Source organism: Mugil cephalus, chromosome 7 (assembly GCF_022458985.1).
Source record: "Mugil cephalus isolate CIBA_MC_2020 chromosome 7, CIBA_Mcephalus_1.1, whole genome shotgun sequence".
NCBI classification, from domain to species: domain Eukaryota; kingdom Metazoa; phylum Chordata; class Actinopteri; order Mugiliformes; family Mugilidae; genus Mugil; species Mugil cephalus.
This window is the reverse complement of record NC_061776.1, coordinates 4,332,107-4,355,389: the sequence shown is the minus strand read 5'-3', so window position 1 is coordinate 4,355,389 and position 23,283 is coordinate 4,332,107. Positions and strand designations below refer to the sequence as shown.

The 23,283-nt window shown below is 39.9% G+C and overlaps 4 protein-coding genes across 5 annotated transcripts; all 4 read right to left on the bottom strand.

The window, feature by feature from the left end:
* Positions 1-641: 641 nt before the first annotated feature.
* Positions 642-6,115, bottom strand: LOC125010969 (zinc finger protein OZF-like). Its single transcript, XM_047589943.1, has 3 exons — positions 5,664-6,115; positions 3,716-3,850; positions 642-2,281 (listed from the first exon to the last, which is right to left on the bottom strand). The coding sequence occupies exons 2-3, from the start codon at positions 3,732-3,734 to the stop codon at positions 852-854; spliced, it is 1,449 nt and encodes a 482-aa protein (XP_047445899.1). The 5' UTR covers positions 3,735-3,850; positions 5,664-6,115; the 3' UTR covers positions 642-851.
* Positions 6,116-6,406: 291 nt separating this feature from the next.
* On the bottom strand, positions 6,407-11,742 carry LOC125010965 (zinc finger protein OZF-like). Of its 2 annotated transcripts, none has more exons than XM_047589936.1 (3): positions 11,611-11,742; positions 9,483-9,601; positions 6,407-8,849 (listed from the first exon to the last, which is right to left on the bottom strand). In XM_047589936.1, exons 2-3 carry the CDS (start codon positions 9,538-9,540, stop codon positions 7,438-7,440), a joined length of 1,470 nt encoding a protein of 489 aa, XP_047445892.1. In that variant the 5' UTR covers positions 9,541-9,601; positions 11,611-11,742; the 3' UTR covers positions 6,407-7,437. The 2 variants fall into 2 exon arrangements, with proteins under 2 accessions (XP_047445892.1, XP_047445893.1); XM_047589937.1 differs by having other exon boundaries at positions 9,483-9,598; positions 11,611-11,734.
* Positions 11,743-12,390: 648 nt separating this feature from the next.
* On the bottom strand, positions 12,391-17,196 carry LOC125010922 (zinc finger protein ZFP2-like). Its single transcript, XM_047589870.1, has 3 exons — positions 16,922-17,196; positions 15,443-15,541; positions 12,391-14,911 (listed from the first exon to the last, which is right to left on the bottom strand). Exons 1-3 carry the CDS (start codon positions 17,022-17,024, stop codon positions 13,314-13,316), a joined length of 1,800 nt encoding a protein of 599 aa, XP_047445826.1. The 5' UTR covers positions 17,025-17,196; the 3' UTR covers positions 12,391-13,313.
* A 635-nt stretch (positions 17,197-17,831) lies between these two features.
* Positions 17,832-21,158, bottom strand: LOC125010971 (zinc finger protein 501-like). Its single transcript, XM_047589946.1, has 2 exons — positions 20,744-21,158; positions 17,832-19,850 (listed from the first exon to the last, which is right to left on the bottom strand). The coding sequence occupies exons 1-2, from the start codon at positions 20,913-20,915 to the stop codon at positions 18,610-18,612; spliced, it is 1,413 nt and encodes a 470-aa protein (XP_047445902.1). The 5' UTR covers positions 20,916-21,158; the 3' UTR covers positions 17,832-18,609.
* Positions 21,159-23,283: the final 2,125 nt, after the last annotated feature.

Genomic DNA, 23,283 nt, shown 5'->3' with positions numbered 1-23,283 from the left:
TCCTTAAGAAGTGAGAAACTACTCATTGCATCAGTTGGGATTAAATAACTTTTTGCCAGCTGAAAGATAATCTCCCTTGCAGCAATTATCCAATATGAGGCTCAGACCTATTTGCTTAGTCAAATCCAGGTGGCGACCTTCTTTTTTTTTTTTTTTTTGGGCAGGGAGTGTATTTCATTCTTATAAGTAGCATAGCTCTCCTTTTGACAAGAGTCGTTTTTCCATCAGTTGTTTTCAGACAATAGATGACATTAAGCAGAAGAGAACTTGGTTTGGACCTTTCAAATGAACATTAATCCACCCGTAATTGTAAAGGACAACAAAGATAATGTATAAGGAATGACCTACACAAAGCTCTGCCCTGAACACAAAAGAAAATTTGTGGGCAGAACTGAAAAAGTATATGACAGCTAAGGGGACTATGCAAACCTCAGCTCCTCCAGTTGAGGAGAAATGGGCTAAAACTGCTTGTTGGAAGTGGTGGAGGACTATCTGAATCATTTGATCCAAGTCAAAAGATACATAATAAAGTGTATGTAAAAACCAGAAAACGAAGCACAGCTGATGTTTTCTTGCATTGGCTGATGTGTGTTGGTCAGTGTTAGTGAAACCATCTGGTAGTCTGCAATAACCACACGGCATTTGAATCAAAAGTCAACGTTTTATTTTTTTATTTTTAGCAAAGATTCTTATTGTCATACATTCAAGGTGAAAACACTTTTCTTTGTTGCTTGTATGATTTTTGCTTGGAAAAATGTGCTCTGAAAGGGTATTAGTCATGTTTTTTCAGTTCTTTGCATTAAAACTCAGTCTAAAAGCTCGGCTTCCCAGAGATTTTTGTCCCAGATGTTTCAGGACATCGAATCCTCACCCGTGTGAATCCTCATATGCCTTGTTAAAGTAGTACTTTGACTAAAACCTTTCCTACATATGTCACAAAAATGTGGCTTCTCGCCTGTGTGAGTCCTCATGTGGAGAGTCAGATACATTCTTCGGCTAAAACTTTTATCACATGTTGTGCAAGGGTATGGCTTCTCACCTGTGTGAGTCCTCATGTGGATGGTTAATGTGGTACTTAGGCTGAAGGCTTTACCGCACATGTCACAACAATGTGGTTTCTCACCTGTGTGAGTCCTCATATGCCTAGTTAAAGCACAACTTTGACTGAAGGTTTTCCCACATGTGTCACAACAATGTGGTTTCTCACCTGTGTGAGTCCTCATGTGGATAAGTAAATTAGGTCTTTGACTGAAGGTTTTATCACATGTTTTGCAAGCATATGGTTTCTCACCGGTGTGACTCCTCATGTGAATAACTAAATTAGGTCTTTGAGTGAAGGTTTTCCCACACGTTGGGCAGCAATATGGTTTCTCACCAGTGTGACGTCTCATGTGTATAGTCAAAGCACTACTTTGATTGAAACATTTTCCACATGTCTCGCAAGAGAATGGCTTATTATCTGAGTGGATTATCAAATGCTTTCTAATTGAAGACGATGAAGTAAATTTTTTACCGCATATTTTACAAAGGTAAGGTTTCTCACCTGCGTGAGTCCTAGTGTGTAAAATCAAAGCACGGTGAACCGAGAAACTTTTGCCACATGTTATGCAAAGATAGGGTTTTTCACCCGTGTGACTTCTCATGTGGACAGTCAAATTACCGCTATGACTGAACATTTTATCACACATAGTACAACAATAAGGCTTCTCACCAGTGTGGATTCTGTAATGCCTTTTCATCAGGGACTCATGCTTAAAGGCTTTTCCACAGTCGTGACATGTTACAGATTTTTTACCTGTGTCAGTATCACACTGACTCTCTGACATGGGAGAGTTGTCTACATTGTTACTGTGGCTTGTGTCTCTTGGTTTCAGCTCTGCATTTCTGGTTGATCTTGAGTTTATGTGGTTGCTTCCTTCCTGATCTGGGCTCTCAGAAATAGGAGAGTTGTGAGAGAGGAGCTGGTCATGGTTTGGTTCTGATTCACTGTGCTCAGTTTCCTCATCATTAGGAGTTTCCATAAAGGAATCAGTCTCTTGCTTCACTACAAGCTGCTCTCCATGCTGACTGCAGCAGAGTTCCTCCTGTTCCTCTTTAATCTGTGGATACTCTGGTTCCTCATATTCCTCTTTAATCTGTGAAAGTTCTGGTTCCTCTGGCTCCTCTTTAATTTGTGGAGGTTCTGGTTCCTCCTGGTCCAGTCTGGAGTTCCTCTCCTGGTTACAGAGCTGCTGCTCAGTGAGAACCTCCCCCTCTGTGCAGATATGTTGCTGTGGGAGGTCTGGAGGGACAAAGAGACACATAATAAAAGTGACTAATGTGATGACAGGAAAACCAATGAAAATTAAAGTGTACAATCTTGAATAACTATTTGGGAGCTGTCGTTAAGTAAAAGTGACTCAAAGAGCACTGTTCACACTAATGGACATAATATCTATGTAATCAAAGGTGACAGGTCAAACCTCCAACTATCATTTGCCCACTACACATATACAGATCAAACAAATTTAAATAAAAGTCAAAAAGTGACACAAGTGAACATAAAATGCAATTTTTAAATCAAGGTTTTTATTATTAAGGGAAAAAAATCCAAACCTACATGGCCCTGTGTGAAAATGTGTTTTCACACCCTGATAAAATATAACTGTGGTCTATCAGACCTGAGATCAATAGCCACACCTGTTCTCAATAATAAAAAATAATCACTTAAATAGGATCTGCCTGGCAAAGTGAAGCAGACCAAAAGATCCCCAAAACCAGTCATCATGTCAAGATTCAAAGAAATTGAGGAACAAAAGTAATTAAGATACATCTGGAAAGGATTAGAAAGTCGTTTCTAAAGTTTTGGGACTCCATTGAACCACAGTGAGAGACACTGTCCACAAATGGTGAAAACATGGGACAGTAGTGAACTTTCCTAGGAGTGGGACCAAATTACCCCAAGAGCTCAGCGACGACTGATCCAAGAGGCCACGAAAGACCCCATAACAACATCCAAAGAATTGCAGGCCTCAATTACCTCAGTTAAGGTCAGTGTTCTCCACCATAAGAAAGTTTGCAAGCTATCACATACATCGGGTTGCAGTTGTTGCTACTAATGGTGGCTCAACCAGTTATTAAATTTAGGGGGGCAATCACTTTTTCACGAAGGATCATGTAGGTTTGGACTTTGTTTTCCCTTAATATTAAATCCTTCACATAAATAAATTGCATTTTATGTTTACTTGTGTTATCTGTGACAACTACTTAAATCTGTTTGATGATCCAAAACATTTAGGTGACATGCAAAAACTGAGAAATCAGGAAGTGGCCAAAGGTTTTTCCCACCACTGTAGCTCATTATTTGAAACATGCAGGTAATCTAACGTTAGCCAGTTACATACCTGCATGTGCTATATTGGTCAAATAGAAGTGTTTGTTGGACCTGTGGAACTTAAACCACCTCCTTACTGCATGTTTAACTTTTTGCATTTCCCCCTAAGAGCATACACTACACTGCAGAGATGAAGAGTCGGCCTCTACTTCACCTTCAAATTGATTCAGAAAACACCAAGTATGAGCCCAAAACCAGAATCATTGTCAGTGTTGCTGCAGCATGTCACCTGTGTTTGATGTTAAAATTTATATTTAATAATTAGATGTTCTACTTCTTTGTAATGCAGCAGGGTAGTGACTACAATCTTATATCATTCTTTCTCATGTCAGGAAGACGAACCATTTTTTTTCTTCCTCATCTCAAAGAGGAGAGTTGTGAGAGAGGAGCTGGTCACTCTTTGGTTCTGGTTCCTCCTGGTCCAGACTGGAGTTCCTCCCCTGAGTTCCTGAGCTGCTGGTCAGTGAGAATCTACTGCTGTGGGGGGTCAAAGAGACACAACAAAAAGAAAGACATATGTATTAGTTTAAATAGTGGAAGAAATCATTATTTTATGTAAATCAAAATTAAAAAATTAATTTCTGTTTCTCCACATCAAGCAAAGGGGTTTTGCATTTTTTTACTTGAGCTATGCTTCCTCTTTCATTTATCTGTCATGAATGAATCAACCTTATAACTTAGCAATGACAGTCCAACCTTCAAAGAGCCTTCACAGACAACAGGAACCACCTTTGTTTCAACCTGAGAAGCAGGCAACACAAGATTATTCTCACCAGCCTTCACCTGTGCTCCGCAGTGAAGGGCCACTAAGCGGAACAGATTCTCCAAAAAGCTCAAACCCAGCTGCTCAATGAAAGAGTGGAAGCAGGTCCACTTCACCATCGACGTTCTCAAATCTGATATCGAACAGTAGCTGGGTTTACATGGAGCCACATATTCCGATTCCAATTGATTTACAATGAAAATGCTCCATGAAAACACCTTATTCGGAATAAACAAGCCCAAACTGAATGAAATTTTTCACAGGGGTAGAATATTTCTTACCGATCTAAAATCATGTAAACGGTGAATCTGAATCTCAATCTGAATGAAGTCAGGCTCAATTCTGTCTGCATATGCTTTGTCTTGACGTTAATGAGCAGTGACGTTCGAGTGACATTTCCTCAACTTGTTTTTAATAACAACTCTGAAAGAACAAGACATCATCGCACGCTTAGACGGCAGAAAAAATAGAAATACTGAACTGTTTAAAAAGGTTCATCAAAACTTATTTGAAGCCGAGATAGACCGAAGCGTGGAGCAATCTCGGAACCGCTGGAAACCTTGGAGACAGGCTAACACAAAAGGCCACGCAAAAGTGAACAAAAGTGTAAGAACAATAGCAACTACTATGTTGATTAGACGAGAGATCAGTCATGTGATGTTTTCACCCGTCGTAAAACGGCCGTTCTGATTAAAAGTAGAGGTACGTGTAAACATCAGATCAGAATAGATCACCTCACATGTAAACAGCTGACCTGAAACCTTCAATCAGAATGAGAAAAAAAAGTCTCCATAAAATGACACCACAGCTGTCTGAGGACCTTCTGGAGGATGTTTCCAAATTTGTGGAAAGGTCCCAAACCTCACAACAGGTCTGGAGCATGTGGAAGAAGGAATTGAGATTCCCACCACCACCTTGTAACACAAACTAAGGGTCATAAGAACCCTTCAGTGAACCGAGACTGTACCCACAAGATTGGATGTTATGGAGAAGGAGGAAAAACACATCAAACAAACACTCATGTGTGATATCCTAACAGGGTATTTGTTAAAGGCTCAAAAAGTTATCCCAGGAAGGTCAGGGTACCTATTTAAACCTCAAATTTCCCAGCAGTCACTTAGAAGTGAAGAAGCTATGAGGTTGAAACGCCTCCACAAAAATCTAAAAGTGTAGTTGCATTTTAAACTTTTTTTTTGACTAGACCATGACCCGGAAGTGTGAGACCCTTCCCAGATTTAGCAAGGTGAGCACAGCAGGCTGATATCCAACTCTGGAGAGAGATGTAAAGAACTGAGATTCAAATGTCCGTTTCATATATACGTCTCACTACATTGTTCTAAAGTGAGAACGATTCCGATTACTGTTTTGTCTTAAGACGATAAATAAAATAGCAGCCAGAATTTGTGTTAGTTAGCCTCTTAGCATGTTAGCAATCTTCTTAGTTGAGCCTCCTTTCTCTGTGTCTTCTCCATATTCCGTGTTTCCATTCATTAGTTAGTTAATTCAGATCATTGTAGTTCTACTCACCTATTCTGTGTAACTTTATCTCAGGTTTCCAGGTGATATCCAGCAGTCTGCGATCGATCTCTGCATCGTACTGAAGACAGTTCCTGCTTCTTCTTCTTCTTCGTTTCTTAGCGGGTTGCAACCATGTCTTTACAGGAGCAGGCCGCCACCTACTGTATCGGAGTGTGTAACCTGAACTTTACATCCAACTTTACATCAGTTACGTTGAAAAAAATCCTCCTAAATTTTACGAGTTATTTCAAAGAGTCCGAGGCCTTTAAAAAAAAACACTTCCTCCTTGTGTCCCACTATAAAGGTCCGGACGAAGCACAGAGTAAACTTTTGTTCCTTCTTCAATATTTTTGTTATTGTGCTAGACACGTGTATGTATTTTTTGTGTATTTCAGTGTGTGTATGTTTACGATTTATTTTATCTTCTTTTACATGTTTGTATGCAACAAACACCGAGGCAAATTCCTTAAATATAATTGGCAATAAAGTCTTTTCTGATTCTGATAAAAAAAAATAGTGCTAGCGTCCATGAATTACATCGAGCCTTGTTTATTTATCTATTAACTATTTCAGTCTTATTGTTAGAAGCTACGATTAAAATGTATGTAAATTTCTTCACCTTTATCAGAACACCAGAAACTAAAACACAGCTGACTTTTTCCTCCACTGACTGGTGTGTGTCAGTCAGTGTTAGTTGAATTACCATGTAGCTTAAATCTGAGTGGCCTCATAAAAAACAAGCACACAAGTGATTTGAAAGAAATTCATTCTTTTCATTTTATTTCTTTAGTGAAGTTTTTAAATGTCATATATTCAGGGTGAAAACATTTTCCTTGTTGCCCTGATAATCGAATGATTACTGCTGGTGAAAGCGAGTAAAAGGGTCATAACTACTTTAGTTGCTATAACTCATAAAGACATGACCTCCACCAAAAATCATGAAAACAGCCGACCCAGACTATTTTTCAGGGGGTAACAAACAAACAAACATTTAAACAATTAAAACATACAGATTAAGATATGAGTTGAACTTAAAGCAAACTCTAAATTGACCCTAGGTGTGAGTGTGTGAATGGTTGTTTGTCTCTGTGTTAGCCCAGCGATAGACTGGCGACCTGTCCAGGGTGGACCCCACCTCTCGCCCTATGACAGCTGGGATAGACTCCAGCAGCCCCCGCGACCCTAGTGAGGATAAGCGGTAGTAGTAGATGAGATGAGACTTAAAGGAAACTAGTGTTAAGTCACTGCAATAGTGTGTTCATAATTGATAACTAGCATCTGGCTGGTTTATCTCAAGTTGTGTTTGAAACAGAGAGACAGACAAGAGTAAATAATACAAATTATGATATCCATGTCAAATTTGGGAATAAGAGGATTTCATCACAGTGATACATTGTCAGTTTCTATACATGGTACTACAGACTCTGAAAGAGTCATTTTGTTCTTTCCGTTCTTGCCATTAAAACACAGTCAGGTTGTTTTATCTTCTCCTTCTCGTGTTGTTCCTGGTCTTAAAGTGGTCCTCCCCAAATTCTGTTGAAAACTCAAGTGTCAGTTAGGTGGATGTCTCCACCCATCGGTTTGATGTCCAAGTTTGACAGTTCTATGCTTAATGTGAGTGGATGTCCGCTACAAAGATTAACCTGAACAAATTCTGACATTATTTTTTTTTTTCAAGCTCAGCTTCCCAGACGTTTTTTCCCCACAGATGTTTCAGGATGATGACTCCTCACCTGTGTGAGTCCTCATGTGCTTCCTTTACTGAGTACTTCGAATGAAGGTTTTACCACACGTCATAAAAAAGCGGCTCCTCGTCCGTGTGAGTCCTCATGTGGATAATTAAATTGGGACTTTGAGTGAAGGATTTACCACATATTTTGCAAAGGTACGGTTTCTCACCTGTGTGAGTCCTCATGTGGATTGTTAAAGTATTACTTAGACTGAAGGCTTTACCGCACATGGGACAGCAATGTGGTTTCTCACCTGTGTGAATCCTCATATGCCTAGTTAAAGCACAACTTTGACTGAAGCCTTTACCGCACATGGGACAGCAATGCGGCTTCTCACCGGTGTGAGTCCTCATGTGGATAAGTAAATTAGGTCTTTGACTGAAGGTTTTACTACATGTTTTGCAACGGTACGGTTTCTCACCGGTGTGACTCCTCATGTGGATAACTAAATTAGGTCTTTGAGTGAAGGTTTTCCCACACGTTGGGCAACAATACGGTTTCTCACCAGTGTGACGTCTCATGTGTATAGTCAAAGCACTACTTTGATTGAAACATTTTCCACATGTCTTGCAAGAGAATGGCTTAGTACCCGAGTGGATAATCAAATGCTTTGTAACTGATGCAGATGAAGTAAATTTTTTACCGCATATTTTACAAAGGTACGGTTTCTCACCTGCGTGAGTTCTAGTGTGTAAAGTCAAAGCGCGATGTACCGAGAAACCTTTGCCACATGTTAAGCAAAGAAACGGTTTTTCACCTGTGTGACTCCTCATGTGGACAGTCAAATTACCACTATGACTGAACGTTTTATCGCACATAGTACAACAATATGGCTTCTCACCAGTGTGGATTCTGTAATGCCTCTTCATTACGGACTCATGCTTAAAGACTTTTCCACAGACGTCACATGTTAAAGACTTTTTACCTGTGTCAGTATCACACCGACTCCTTGACATGGGAGAGTTGTTTACATTGTTTCTGTGACTTGTGACTCTGTAACGTCTCTTCTTTGGTTTCAGTTCAGTATTTTTTTTAGTTGATCCAGAGTCTACGTGGTTGCCTTCTCCCTGATCTGGGGTCTCAGCTACACAAGCGTTGTGAGAGAGGAGCTGGTCACTGTTTGGTTCTGGTTCACTGTGCTCAGTTTCCTCATCAGTAGGAGACTCCATTGAGGAATCACTTTCCTGCTTCAGTACAATATGTTCTTCCCACTGACTGCAGCAGAGTTCCTCCTGTTCCTCTTTAATCTGTGGATACTCCGGTTCCTCATATTCCTCTTTAATCTGTGAAAGTTCAGGTTCCTCCCAGTCCTCTTGAATCTGTGGAGGTTCTTGTTCCTCACATTCCTCTTTTATCAATGGAGGTTCTGGTTCCTCCTGGTCCAGACTGGACTTCCTCTCCTGGTTACAGAGCTGCTGCTCAGTGGGAACCTCCTCCTCTGTGCAGACATGTTGTTGTGGGAGGTCTGGAGGGACAAAGAGACACAACATGAAGGTTACTAATGTGATGAAAGGAAAATCAGTAAAAATTCGAGTAGAAGTAGCATCTTCCCTATTTTAGTTGGTGCTGATCGTCACCGTTTTTTATTCAAATGGCAAACATGAGGTTAAATCAACTGTTGTTAACTAACAGTAACTCCCGGGGCTGCTCACTGCCCACACTAACAGACATAATATCTATTTATAATATAATTTGCCCAGTTCACACATACTTATTATTTGAAACATGCAGGCAATCTAATGTAAACCAGATACATACCTGCTCAATCTAATATTAGACAGACTAGATAAACATGTGCTGTATTAGACAATTAGAAGTGTTTGTTGGACTTGTGGAATTTAAACCACCTCCTTACTGCATGTTTAACTTGATGCATTTTCCTCTAAGAGCAAACACTACACTACACTGATTCAGAAAACACCAAGTATGAGCCCAAAACCAGAATCATTGTCAGCGTTGCTGTAGCACGTCTCCTGTGTTTGATATTAAAATTTATATTTTATTAGGTTTTCCATTTCCTTGTAATGCAGCAGGGTAGTAACTACAATCTTATATCATTCTTTCTCATCTCAGGAACTCAAACCATTTTTTTCCTTACTCATCTCAGAGAGGAGAGTTGTGTGAGTGGAGCTGGTCACTCTTTGGTTCTGGTTCATCCTGGTCCAGACTAGAGTTCCTCTCCTGGTTCCCGAGCTGTTGGTCAGTGAGAACCTGCTGCTGTGGGATGTCAAAAGAGACACAACAAAAAGGAAAAACACATGTATTGGTTTTAATTTCACTAACGAAGACAATGACAATGACAATTTTTTCTGTGACTAAGATGAGATGCTGACATGCATGTCTTTCAAGAAGCACGTCCCTGTCATGTGATTGGATAAGGGACGTTAGCGTATCTGATCTCAGGCATTTAACATTAGCCGACCAAAACTAGAAACTACCACAAGCCCTGTGGCTACAAGTTAGGTGGGAAGAATCATTATCCTCATAATTATGCAGCCTCCATCACGCAAGCAAATTATGAAGTTAAACAAGTCTTGAAGTTATTATTCTCTGCCGACGTTTTACTTTTCCCTGACACATTTAAACAGTGTACAGGAGAGTGTATAATAGATTGGCATTTAGAAAATGAAAGTTGTTCATAAATGTAGATCCTGGAAGAAATCATTATTTTATATAAGTTGAAATAAAAAAAAACAACAACAACAAATTATTGCCTTAATATGATTTTAATTGGACAACTTAAGTGCATGTAAACACGTTACTCTGACTAAAATTCTCCTTATTTGATATATCTGATATCTTTTCTGCCCCGTATGCTGTTGCAAACTGAAATTTCCCCATTGCAGGACAAATAATGGTTTTATAATTCTAAACGATTCAGAGGTCCACCTACACCTGAAGGACAAGGAACACTCCTTTGCAGATAACAAATCTTAAGTGCTTTTCACATCGAGCGAAAAAACGCAACCGACCTGGGATTTTATCGGCTCTGCTTCGATGTGAACAGCAATGTTTTTCGCTCAGACGTTGATGTATCTGTCTGTCAGACTGTGTCAAGGTAGAAGCTCCAGCTCAAAAACAAAGTTTTGGTCTACTCCCATAAAGTTCCAGTTGGTGAAATTGCACCGATCAGGGAATGCATGCACGACTGTGTTTATATACAGCTTGTATAGAGATATCGCACAGTTTTTTTAACGATCATAGCAGTGAAGATAAGATTCGATGGCAGATATCGGGCTCTGTGCAGGACACAGTGATTTATTCCAGTATCAGCAGCCTTTTGAAAGAGCGGGGGTTCGATCGGTCCATTCTTCGGGTCGTCAATAAACTGAAAGCGTCAAAAAATATGCTGTCCAATATGCTGTCCATTGCTTACCTGCAGTGTACTGTACTTAAATGTGCAATGACGACGTTGTGGACGCGATGACGTATGAAAGGCAGGCAGTTCTCACAGCGGAAGGTCAGACTCGTTGCTAATGGCGATGTGAAAGCGCAACAAAGGCGGGTGGACCTGGGTCTGAAAATCCCGGGTCAACCCAGAGAAGACAGATGGACAGAAATAGGAGTACGGGGAGTCATCTATGTCAGATTGGAAAAACCTTCTCTAAGTAGAGGAGGTGGACTGAGATATCACCTGCCATCTATTTATAACGCAGTCCTAACTTCTGTCACTAAGAAGTTTCAGTACCATTCACACCGTGAGACTGAAGCCTCAGACTGATAATGGGTGGTTAGAGACCCATTCATAGGAAAGAGGACAGGGACAATCAACTTTCTGATGTGTTAAACCTATAGAGTTTCCTATTAGAACTTCCCACCAGCCCAGAAATGAAGAAGTTACTTCAGGACGTCCTCTCAAAACTCCAGTTGACCTTTTAAACGCTTTTTGGATAAAGCATGACCCGGAAGAATGAGACCCTTCCCAGATTTAGCAACAGCACAGCACAGCAGAGCAGGCGGATATCCAACTCTGGAGAGAGACGTGAAGGACTGAGATTCAAATTTGTGTTTCATTTAAGTTTCGCTACATTGTTCTAAAGCGAGAACGATTCCGATTTCTGTTTTGTCTGAAGACGATAAATAAAATAGCAGCCAGAATTTGTGCTAGTTAGCCTCTTAGCATGTTAGCAACCTTTTTTAGCGGAGTCTCTTTCCTCTGTGTCTCCTCGATACTCCGTGTTTCCATTCATTAGTTCGTTCATTCAGATCATTCTGGTTCTACTCACGTATTCTGTGTAACTTTATCTCAGGTTTCCAGGTGATATCCTGCAGTCTGAGATGATGATCAATCTCTACCTCGGTACTGGACGACTGTTCTTTCAAAGGGTCCGAGGCCTTTTTTTAAAAAAAACAAAAAACAAAAAAGAAATCACTTCCGCCTGGTGTCCCACCGTGAAGGTCCGGACGAAGCAGGGAGTCAACATTTCGTTCCGTCTTCGATGTGTTTGTTATTGTTACTTACACGACAACAGTTTACAGTAAAATAAATAAATAAATAAATAATAAAAAAAAAATTCAATGACACAGGGATTATAAGGCCGGGAGCATCTGGCTGTAATGATACAAGAGAAAATAATGTTCCATGAATGGGTCCATGAATGAAATGCGAAAGATGTAAATACAGTATTACATCTAATCTTTCCAAGTTGGTGATGCTTTTTGGCACACACAAACGCACACACACACACACACACACACACACATGCATAAAAATTCTGTTAAGTCTTATAGTCTTATATAGTCAAGGCTTATAGTTAGAAGCTTGTGAAACATTTGACCTAAGTTTTTTTTAAGGCAACACTGCCAAATAAACTAATAATGTTAAGTGTATGTGAATTTCTTCCCCTTTATCAGAACACCAGAAACTGAAACTCAGCTGACTTTTTCCTCCATTGGCTGGTGGGTATCAGTCAGTGTCAGTAAAACTACTACTTATCTGCATCTGAGTGGCCTCATAAAAAACAAGCACACAAGTGATTTGAAAGAAATTCATTCTTTTCATTTTATTTCTTTAGTGAAGTTTTTAAATGTCATATATTCAGAGTGTAAACATTTTTCTTGTTGCCCTGATAATTGAATAATTGCTGCTGGTGAAAGCGAGTAAAAGGGTCATAACTACTTTAGTTGCTAGAACTTACTGACTGTGACAAATAAAGACAGGATTTCCACCAAAATTCACCAAAACAACCGATGCAGACTATAACTTGGGGTTAAAAAACAAACAAACAAACAAACAAAAAAACATTTAAACAATTCAAATATGCATTTTAAGATGTGAGTTGAAATTCCAGGTCATGGGAATCCAAAAGGTGTCGAATAAAGGCAACTAGACTTGTAGAATTTCTTGAGAACGAAACTAGTGTCCCTGCAGGGATGTGTTCTCAGTTGATAACTGGCACCAGAGTGGTTTATCTCAAGTTGAGGGGACAGAGAGGAAGGTTTGCGTTTGAGACAGAGAGACAAACAAGAGTAAATGATACAAATTATGATTTTTTGGTCAAATTTGGGAATAAGAGGATTTAATCACAGTGATATATTAATTTACATCAATTTCTATACATGGTAGAACAGTCTCTTAAAGAATCATTTTGTTCTTTCAGTTATTGCCATTAAAACACAGTCTGGTTGTCTTATCTTCTCCTTGTCCTGTGGTTCCTGGTTATAAAGTGGCCCTCTATGAATACTTTTGAAAACTCAAGTGTCAGTTAGATGGTAGTCCCAAACAAGGGAGATGTCTCCTTCGATCATTTCAAAGTCCAGGTTCAATATTTTTATGCTTAATGTGAGTGGGTCATTTTTGTTGAATGTTGTGTCTGAAAGAAAAACTTTGTTTCAACTCATCTCAGAAAACAATCCAATCAGATATCTGCTACAAAGATTAACCTGATCATACACGTTATTTTTCAGAGATTTGTTTCCCACAGATGTTTCAGGATGACGACTCGTCACCTGCGTGAGTCTTCATGTGCTTCCTTAAATGAGTACTTTGAATGAAGGTTTTACCACATGTGTCACAAGAATATGGCTTCTCGCCTGTGTGAGTCCTCATGTGCTTAGTTAAATGAGTACTTTGATTGAAGGTTTTACCACAAATGTCACAAAAATGCGGCTTCTCACCTGTGTGAGTCCTCATGTGGACCATTAAATTCTGTCTTTGACTGAAGGTTTTGCCGCATGTTTTGCAAAGGTACGGTTTCTCACCAGTGTGAGTCCTCATGTGAATTGTTAAATCACAACGTTGACTAAAGGCTTTACCACACGTGTCACAACAATGCGGCTTCTCACCTGTGTGAGTCCTCATGTGTTTGTTTAAATGAGTACTTTGAATGAAGGTTTTACCACATGTGTCACAAAAAAGTGCCTGTTCATTTGTGTGAGTTCTCATGTGGATAATTAAATTTGCTCTTTGACTGAAGATTTTACCACATGTGTCACAAAAAAGCGGCTTCTCATCTGTGTGAGTCCTCATGTGGATAATTAAATTAGGTCTTTGAGTGAAGGTTTTACTACATATTTTGCAAAGGTATGGTTTCTCACCTGCGTGCGTCCTCATGTGGATTGTTAAGGCACAACTTCGACTGAACGCTTTACCACAAGTGTCACAACAATGTGGCTTCTCACCTGTATGAGTTCTCATATGCCTAGTTAAAGCACTACTTTGTCTGAAGTTTTTCCCACATATGTTACAACAATGCAGCTTCTCAGCTGTGTGAGTGCTCCTGTGGATAACTAAAGCAGCACTTTCACTAAAGGTTTTACCACATGTTTTACAAAGGTATGGTTTCTCATCTGTATGAATCCTCATGTGCACAGTCAAATTACTGCTATGTCTGAAGGTTTTATCACACATTGTACAACAATATGGCTTCTCACCAGTGTGGATTCTGTAATGCCTTTTCATATTGGACTTTTTGTTGAAGACTTTTCCACAGACGTCACATGTTATGTACTTTTTACCTGTGTCAGTATCACACTGACTCTCTGATATGGGAGAGTTGTCTACATTGTTGCTGTGGCTTGTGTCTCTGTGACGTCTCTTCTTTGGTTTCAGCTCTGAAATTCTAGTTGAATCTGAGTCTACATGGTTGCTTCCTCCCTGATCTGGACTCTCAGCTACAGCAGAGTTGTGACAGACGAGCTGGTCACTGTGTGGTTCTGGTTCACTGTGCTCACTTTCTTCGTCAGCAGGAGTCTCCATAAAGAAATCAATCTCCTGCTTCACTATAAGATGTTCTGGCCACTGACTGCTGCAGAGTTCTTCTTCTTCCTCTTTAATCTGTGAAGGTTCTGGTTCCTCATATTCCTCTTTAATCTGTGAAAGTTCTGGTTCTTCTGGTTCCTCTTTAATCTGCACAGGTTCTGAACCCTCCCATTCGACTTTAATCTGTGGAGGTTCTGATTCCTCCTGTTCCTCTCTCATATCTGGCAGTTGTTCCTCCTGGTCCAGGCTGGAGTTCCTCTCCTTGTTACAGAGCTGCTGCTCAGTGAAAACGTTCTCCTCCTTGTAGATATGTTGCTGTGGGAGGTCTGGAAAGACAAAGAGATTCAACACAAAGGTTACTAATAGAGAAAGTGGCCTGCTCACTGACCACAAACTAATAGACATAATATCTATGTTATCAATGGTGACAGGTCAAACTTTTAACATCACTTGCGCACTTCACACGCACTCATCATCTGAAACATGCAGGTAATCTGATGTTAACCAGATACATACCTGCTCACATGTGCTATATCAGTCAATAGAAGAGTTTGTTGGACCTGTGGAATTTAAACCACCTCCTTACTGCATGTTTAACTTCATGCATTTCCCTTTAAAAGCATACACTACACTACAGAGATGAAAAGTCGGCCTCTACTTCACCTTCACAACTCACATTGATTCAGAAAACACCAAGTATGAGCCCAAAACCAGAATCATTGTCAGTGTTGGTCCTGTGTTTGATGTTAACTCACAATTATGTTTTCTTTTTCTTTCTTTATGATGCAGCAGGGTAGTAACTACAGTTTTATGTCATTCTTTCTCATCTCAGGAACTCAAACCATTTTTTTTCTTACTCATCTTGGAGAGGAGAGTTGTGAGAGAGGAGCTGGTCACTCTTTGGTTCTGGTTCCTCCTGTTCGAGACTGGAGTTCCTATCCCTGGTTCCTGAGTTGCTGTCAATGGTTTACAGGGACAAAGAGACACCACAAAAAGGAAAACACATGTATTAGTTTCATTTGAGTTAATTTCATTAACAAAGACAAAGAAGGTGACTAAGATGAGATGTTGACGAGGCGACTGTCCTTCAAAATGCATGTCCGTGTCATGTGATTGGATAAGAGGTGTTACCTTATCTAATGTCAGGCATTTAATAGTAGCCGACCAAAACTAGCATCCTGCCAGAAGCCTTGTGGCTACAGGTTAGGTGGAAAGAATCACCATCCTGATATTTATGCAGCCTCCATCACTGTCAGTAAAAGATTATGAAGTTTAACAACTTCACACTGACACATATTAACCCTTTGACTGGCACTGGAACCGCACTGTTGATCTTTTTTGTGGTAGTAGTAGTAGACAATAAAATGCTTGTACCTGTTTTCTAACCATTGGTCGTCATTCGGTTTGTAAGATACACAAATTTGCCCATGTGTGAACACATCAGTTATATACAAATATCTAAGGCTGTGGCTTTTGTACTTTTTGAGATATAGCAGAGATTTTACACAGATTACCATAGCTCGAAAATATACATCATACATCAGCTTCAGTATTTATATTGTATGAATCTGTACAATTGTGTGCACATTTTTATAATGATATGTCAAAATACTCAGTTTGCAGTGCACGCTATCAATATAGATTAAAAATGAAAGTTATTTAGTCGTGATTAATCATATTTCTTAGCGTGGAAACAAAGGGTTAAAAATAGTGTACAGTAGAGAAATCCTTACTTCATATAAGTCCAAATTCAATATAACAGAGAGAGAGAGTAATTGTTACTGATTCGGCTTCGCTCCCACAGTGAAGCTGTGTAACTGCTCATCCTTTTGTAACAATTAAGCTACTGTGACCCAATTAATTTCCCTTGTGGGTAATTAAAGTCTGTCTAAGTCTGGTTATGAGTCCTCTGGAATGAACTGGCAGTGGCGAGTTATCTCAGGAATATGTGCTGAACCATTATAATTTAATTTGTGTTTTCATAAAAAATAAATGCTGTTCTTCACAACAAGCAAAGAAAAGAGGTTTTGTACTTTTTTTTATCATGAGCGGGGCTTCCTCTTGTACCTTAGCAAGGACATCACAGCAGGCTGATAACCAACTCTGGAGAGTGATGTGTAAGTGTAATAAGCTTCACTACATTGGTCTAAAGCGAGAGAGACTCCGATTACTGTTTTGTCTAAGGGCGACAAATAAAACAGCAGCCAGAATTTGTGCTAGTTAGCATCTTAGCATGTTATCAATCTTCCAGCTGAGCCTCTTTCCTCTGTGTCTTCTCCATACTGTGTGTTTCCATTCATTAATCAGTTCATTCAGATCATTCTGGTTCTACTCACCTATTCTGCGTAACTTTATCTCAGGTTTCCAGGTGATATCCTGCAGTCTGCGCTGAAGGATCGATCTCTGCCCCGGTACTGGATCCCAGTCGTGATGTGTCATGCGCGAAAGTGTCGGTCCGAAGAGCCGATGCTTGGTTGAGAATCAGAAGAACCAATTCCCATCGAGTGAATCCTACATCCCTACTATTGTTTCCCCCCTTTTTGCTTGTTAATCAATGGTACGCGAGAAGACGGGGGCTGATCTCTGTTTTGATGAGCACGTCATGTGGCCAAATCACACAGGACTTAGGACTTAGGATCATACCATTATGTGAAAGCAGAGGGGGGCAGACGCTGTGATTTACTGAGTAACAAATTAAATCACATAATACAGTATCTAATACCATCTTTCATAACGCTCAAAGGCGATTTAGGCTTCTGCGTCAACTTAACCAGACCATACGCAGACCCTAAAAGCTCATTTATGGTACTGGGTAAATGCAAACCCTCAAAGCTCACTGAGGCATCGGATTTATACCATTTGTGTATTAGGTGTTTTGGTTCTGATTTTGCTTGTGTGGATTTGCATGATTTTGTTCATTTGTTTGCACAATTAAAGTTTTATTGCAACTGATGCTACTTGAGTTTTTTAAAATATAATATACAAAATAAGTAATGCTTTTGTAGCAGTGTAACTGCACAAAAAGAGACAATTGTTAGGTTTCTCATTAAACATCGAAAGCAAAAGGTCTTACCAACACACAGACCACTTTGTGTTGTGCGAAAGAGCTGCCTCTCAGAAAAGAGCTGAACTTCCCATCACTTGACAGCAGTTCTTTCAAAGACTCTGAGTTCATGCCTTTAAAAACAAACAAACAAAAACCTGGTGTCCCACTGTGAGTAAACGTTTCATTCCTTCTTCAGTATGTCAGAATCAGAATGACTTTATTTTTCCCCTGAGGGACAATTAGGAGGGATAGAGAAGAAATACACAAATTTGAGTGGGCAAAAGCAATGTCAGGCCTGCTGCCAATAAATAACAATATGAGCGGTTGCTGCTGTATAGTAGTGAATATGATGAATATAAAAAATGTAAAATAGCAGATTCAGTGCGGCAATAAATATGTTTGTTATTGTGTTGCAGACTGTACAGAGAATGACAATAATTTACAGTAAAAATCTTTCTACAACATCAATGATTTAAACACAGGGTTTACAAGGGAAGAAGCAGCAACTGGTTCGAATGTTACAAGGAAAAATAATGGTAGGGTCCATGAATAAAACAAAAGAGATGTAATTGCTATATTACAAACATTGTTTATTCATCTATTGACTATTTCTTTCCATTTTAATGATGCCTTCTGACAAAAAAAAAAAAAAAAAAATGACACAAATTCCAAGTTTTTGCAGCTTGTTGTTAGGGACTTGTGGAAGGCTACCTAAAATGTTTGATCCCAGGTTAAACCTTTTAAAGGAAATGTTACCAAATAAACTAACAAAATGTATGCCAACTTTTTGTCTATACCAGAACACCAGGAACTGAAACACAGCTGACTTTTCCCTCCATCAGCTGGTGTGTATCAGTCAGTGTTAGTAAAAGCACCATGTCGCCGGCACCAAAGTGGCTTGTTTTTGCAGAATATTGTGTCTGAAAGAAAAACTTTGCATTTAATTCAGATCAGATGTTTGATATGATGTTTTCATGCTCAGCTCCCCAGAGATTTTTCCCCACAGATGTCTGAGGATGACGAATTCTCACCTGTGTGTGTCCTCATGTGGACAGTCAAATACTGACTTGAATTGAATTGTTTCCCGCATATTTTGCAACAATACGGCTTCTCACCTGTGTGAGTCCACATATGGGTAATTAAATGAGGTCTTTGATTGAAGGTTTTACCACATGTGTCACAAGAATATGGCCTCTCACCTGTGTGAGTCCTCATGTGCCTAGTTAAATGATTCCTTTGCCTGAAGTTTTTACCACATGTTTTGCAACAATAGGGTTTCTCATCTGTGTGACTCCTCATGTGCACAATTAAATATGGTCTTTGATTGAAGGTTTTACCACATGTGTCACAGGAATATGGCTTCTCACCTGTGTGAGTCCTCATGTGCCTAGTTAAAGCAGTACTTCGACTAAAGATTTTGCCACATGTGTCACAACAATACGGCTTCTTAGCTGCATGAGTCCTCGTGTGCCAAGTTAAATGACTACATTGACTAAAGGTTTTACCACACGTCTTGCAAGAGAACGGCTTATCACCTGACTGGATTGTTACATGGTTTCTAATAGATGATGAGGTACAAAGATACGGTCTCTCGCCTGTGTGAGTCTTGGTGTGTAAAATCAAACCATGATGCAGTGTGAAACTTTTACCACAATGCGGCTTCTCGCCAGTGTGGGTTCTGTAATGCATCTTCAATACAGACTCATACTGAAAGACTTTTCCACAAATGTCACATGTTCTAGACTTTTTACCTGTGTCAGTATCACACTGACTCTCTGATATGGGAGAATTGTCTACATCGTTACTGTGACTTGTGTCTCTGTGACATCTCTTCTTTGGATTCATCCCTGCATTTGTAGTTGATCCTGAGTCTTCATGCTGGCCTGCTACCTGATCTGGGCTATCAGGTATAGCAGAGTTGTGACAGAGGAGCTGGTCATTGTTTGGTTCTGGTTCACTGTGCTCACTTTCCTCATCAGTAGTAGTCTCCATAAAGGAATCAGTCTCCTGCTTCAGCACAAGATGTTCTTCCTGCTGAATGTTGCATGAGAGTTCCTCCTGTTCCTCTTTAATTTGTGGAGGTTCTGGTTCCTCATATTCCTCTTTAATCTGGGGAGTTTCTGGTTCCTCCTGTTCTAGACTGGAGTTCCTCTCCTGGTCACAGAGCTGGTCCTCAGTGAGAACCTCCTCCTCTGTGCAGACATGTTGCTGTGGGACGTCTGGAGGGACAAAGAGACACAACATAAAGGTTACTAATGTGAGGACAGGAAAACCCAAGTACAATTGAGTCAGTGGTTAGGTTTAGGGCCAAAGGTCAGGGGTTAGGTTTAAAGTCCAGAATCAGTGGTTAGGTTTAGGGCACTGGGTAAGTGGTTAGGTTGAAAGTGTAGAGACATCAATGAGGTTTAGAGTCTAGAGTCAGTGGTTAAGTTTAGGGTCCAGGGTCAGTGCTTAGACTAAATATTTAAGAGCACCAATGTGAGCAACTCTTGGGTTCTGACACTGTTCAGTGAACGAAACATTCAGGTGGCAGCTTCTGACTTTAAGTTGGTGTTGATCGTGACCGTTGTTGCTTCAAACGATAAACATGAGGTCAAATTAGCTGTTGTTAACTTACAGTATCTCCAAGGGCTTCTCACTCTGACAGTCGACCAAACGTTAGTCGATGATAAGTTTCTTAGAGAAGCCCTGCGTCACCACCACCATAGTCTGCAGGAACTGTGGACTTTTCTAGACATTAGACAGACGAATCTACTCTTTATTGAGTCAGATCTGTTGGAATAAATCTGCTGTCCTCAATATTCTCTAACTCTGCATGTGCACGTTCTTTACACCAACAGTGATCCCAACACAGCTTCAATTTGCATGTATCACACACCCGTACAAAAAACAGGGCTTCACATGGCGTTTGATATTTGATATCAAGAGCTCTGACTCTCTTATTGGCTAGACAGACTGGCTATGTTAGCACCAGCTGAGTGGAGAACCAAGACACTTCACCCAGAAAATCCAAACACAGCAAAAACACGGTTTGTTGCCTCATTAGCTTGTTGACTTTCCCATCGTTAGAAACAACAGTCAATGTAGCGTTGGCTGTTCTAGTTCTACTCACCTATTCTGTGCAACTTTATCTCAGGTTTCCAGGTGATATCCAGCAGTCTGCGCTGACGATCGATCTCTTGCTCGTACTGGACGACAGTTCTTTCAAAGAGTCCGAATATTTCTTCAGCAGCAGCAGTTAGTCGCTCGATGATCAACTCTCTCAAACTCTCAGATGAAGACATTGTTACTTCAACAGCTTAAAAATATTTATCTGGGACACGGCGACAAGACACAATCGTCTTCCAGCTCAGTCCACAAACCACTTCTTCTTCTTCTTCTTCCTCTTGTTTTGGTTGCGGCAGCCTAGATGCATCCAATGCGTATCACTGCCCTCTGCTGTTTCCATACGATTTCTGTTAGTATTTAATCATACTCCGTTGTGCAGATATTGCAGCAGCTTCTTCATTTTGCTCCAGTCTTTCACATTCACCAGTGTGCACACGTTAAACTGTCTCTCCAGCCACTCCCACACCTCTGAAAAGTTTTCTATTTGAGATTATGTGTATCTTTTACATTGCAAAAATCACATTCTCAGGCTTTCCACTCAAGGTTTTTTCCCTTTGCTTTTTGTGTATTACAAAATATGCCACCTTTGCTTCCCTTATCCTGTGACTACTGGCGCATTTCCTTTGATGTCTGGTTTATTTTAGTATTCTGGTGTTCCAAAATCCAATTCCAACTTTACTTTTTTTCACAGATGGATCTCTGTAGTTTGTTTTCAGCAAAAACAAATTGATTTAACTGACACAGAATTTCAATTGTGAATGAACAAAGTCTACGTCTAAGGCAACTGGGTTAAATATCAACACTTCAAGTAGTAACTCCAGCCTGTGTATAAAGTCTGATTTGACCGTCTTGACCAGTTTGACTCTTGGTTCACAGAGTGGACAAGAAGTGGATGCATAAAACAAACAAAACCAAAACAACAAAAAAAGGACTGAATAGATTAATGTTTTGGATTTGTGTAGAGGACCCTACGATGATTTTTCTTTTAACATTAGAACCAACTTGTAAATCCCGTGTTTACAATTATTTGGGTTGGGCCTTACAATTTTACACAATCCCAAATATTATCATGAAATATTTGCAGGTCTCGAGAATGGTTCAGTATTTTTGAGAGTCACTTCAACTATTTGGTGTTTAACATTGTTTTGATGTTGAATTCATTTAAACGTTGATGTCAGTCGAATGCCAGCTGGGTAGAGTGTTATTGTAGGAAAACTGTGAGAAAACTGTTTACTTTTGTGATTTTATTTTTATAGTTCCTTGCCCTTAAGTGGTGAGGTCGCCCATTAGAACATAATTCAGGCACTTGTTAACATACACATTATCACATCAGACAACATTAAATAACCATTACCTGCAGTGGACAATGTTTGACGCCGATTTCACTCGAGAATGATTCCTTGGCTGAATGCAAACCACATGCTTCTAAACTTCACTGAGAGGAACAAGGACGCAAACTAAATCTAAAAATTGTAGAGAAGTCACCATATGTGGTTCCTTGCCCCAGTCCGCAGCACAACAACAAACATATCGAAGGAGGAACGATAAGTTTACTCCCTGCTTCGCCCGGACCTTCACAGTGGGACACCAGGCGGAAGTGATTTTTTTTTTCTGTGTACAGGCATGGACAGCTAACTGCTGCTGCAGGAGAAATATTCGGACTCTTGGAAAGAACTGTCGTCCAGTCCGAGGAAGAGATCGATCGTCAGCGCAGACTGCAGGATATCACCTGGAAACCCGTGATAAAGTTACAAAGAATAGGTGAGTAGAACTAGAATAGTCTGAATGAACTAATTAATGAATGGAAACACACAGTATGGAGAAGACAGAGGAAAGAGACTCAGCTAGAAGGTTGACAGCATGCTAAGAGGCTAATGCTGCATGGACTGTCGTTTGCTATATTTGGATTTTCTGCAAGAATTGACTTGCTTCTTGTCGTCACTGTTATAATTGATTTTAAGTTAAAATGCTAATTGGTAATTCTCTCTCGACTGCATTCAGTATTTTTATCTGTCATAGTTTTAGTCAGCGAAAAGCCATTGCATTTTTGTCAACTTTCAATTATCAGTCAAATTGCAACTAACAACTTACATTTTGGAAGCTATTTTATCGTCTGTAGACAAATTAGCAGACTTTTCTCACTTCGGACTAATTTAATGAAGGTAATATATGCAGCAGGAATTTAAACCCAGGTTACAGGCTGCATCGATATGGGTACAACCCTAATATAATCTGATACTCGGTTTGAACTTCAGCAAGTTGTCTTGATTACCTCTACATGCCTGAATGCACTGAACTGCAGCCATGTGATTGGCTGATTAGCTATTTGTGTTAACAAGCAATGGAACAGGTGTGCCTAATAATGTGGCAAGTGAGTGTATACTCAAGAGGTTTCAATAAGTCATAGGTCATTAGAGCACCCTTAATATAGGGAAAGAGTACAGGGACGAATGGACATTGGTTGCACCAGTTTCTGGTCAAGCAAGTTTCGTATGGTTTATTTCTGAAGAAGCTACTCACGTGAAACTGCTTCTCAAATCTCTA

Coding starts and splice junctions, on each gene's coding strand:
- LOC125010971 (XM_047589946.1), bottom strand. CDS start 20,915: ATGTCTTCATCTGAGAGTTTGAGAGAGTTGATCATCGAGCGACTAACT. Junction 19,851..20,743: donor GATAAAGTTGCACAGAATAG/GTGAGTAGAACT, acceptor TTGTCCCTCCAG/ACGTCCCACAGCAACATGTC.
- LOC125010922 (XM_047589870.1), bottom strand. CDS start 17,024: ATGACACATCACGACTGGGATCCAGTACCGGGGCAGAGATCGATCCTT. Junction 15,542..16,921: donor GATAAAGTTACGCAGAATAG/GTGAGTAGAACC, acceptor AACCATTGACAG/CAACTCAGGAACCAGGGATA. Junction 14,912..15,442: donor AACTCTCCTCTCCAAGATGA/GTAAGAAAAAAA, acceptor TTGTCTTTCCAG/ACCTCCCACAGCAACATATC.
- LOC125010965 (XM_047589936.1), bottom strand. CDS start 9,540: ATGAACCAGAACCAAAGAGTGACCAGCTCCACTCACACAACTCTCCTC. Junction 8,850..9,482: donor AACTCTCCTCTCTGAGATGA/GTAAGGAAAAAA, acceptor TTGTCCCTCCAG/ACCTCCCACAACAACATGTC.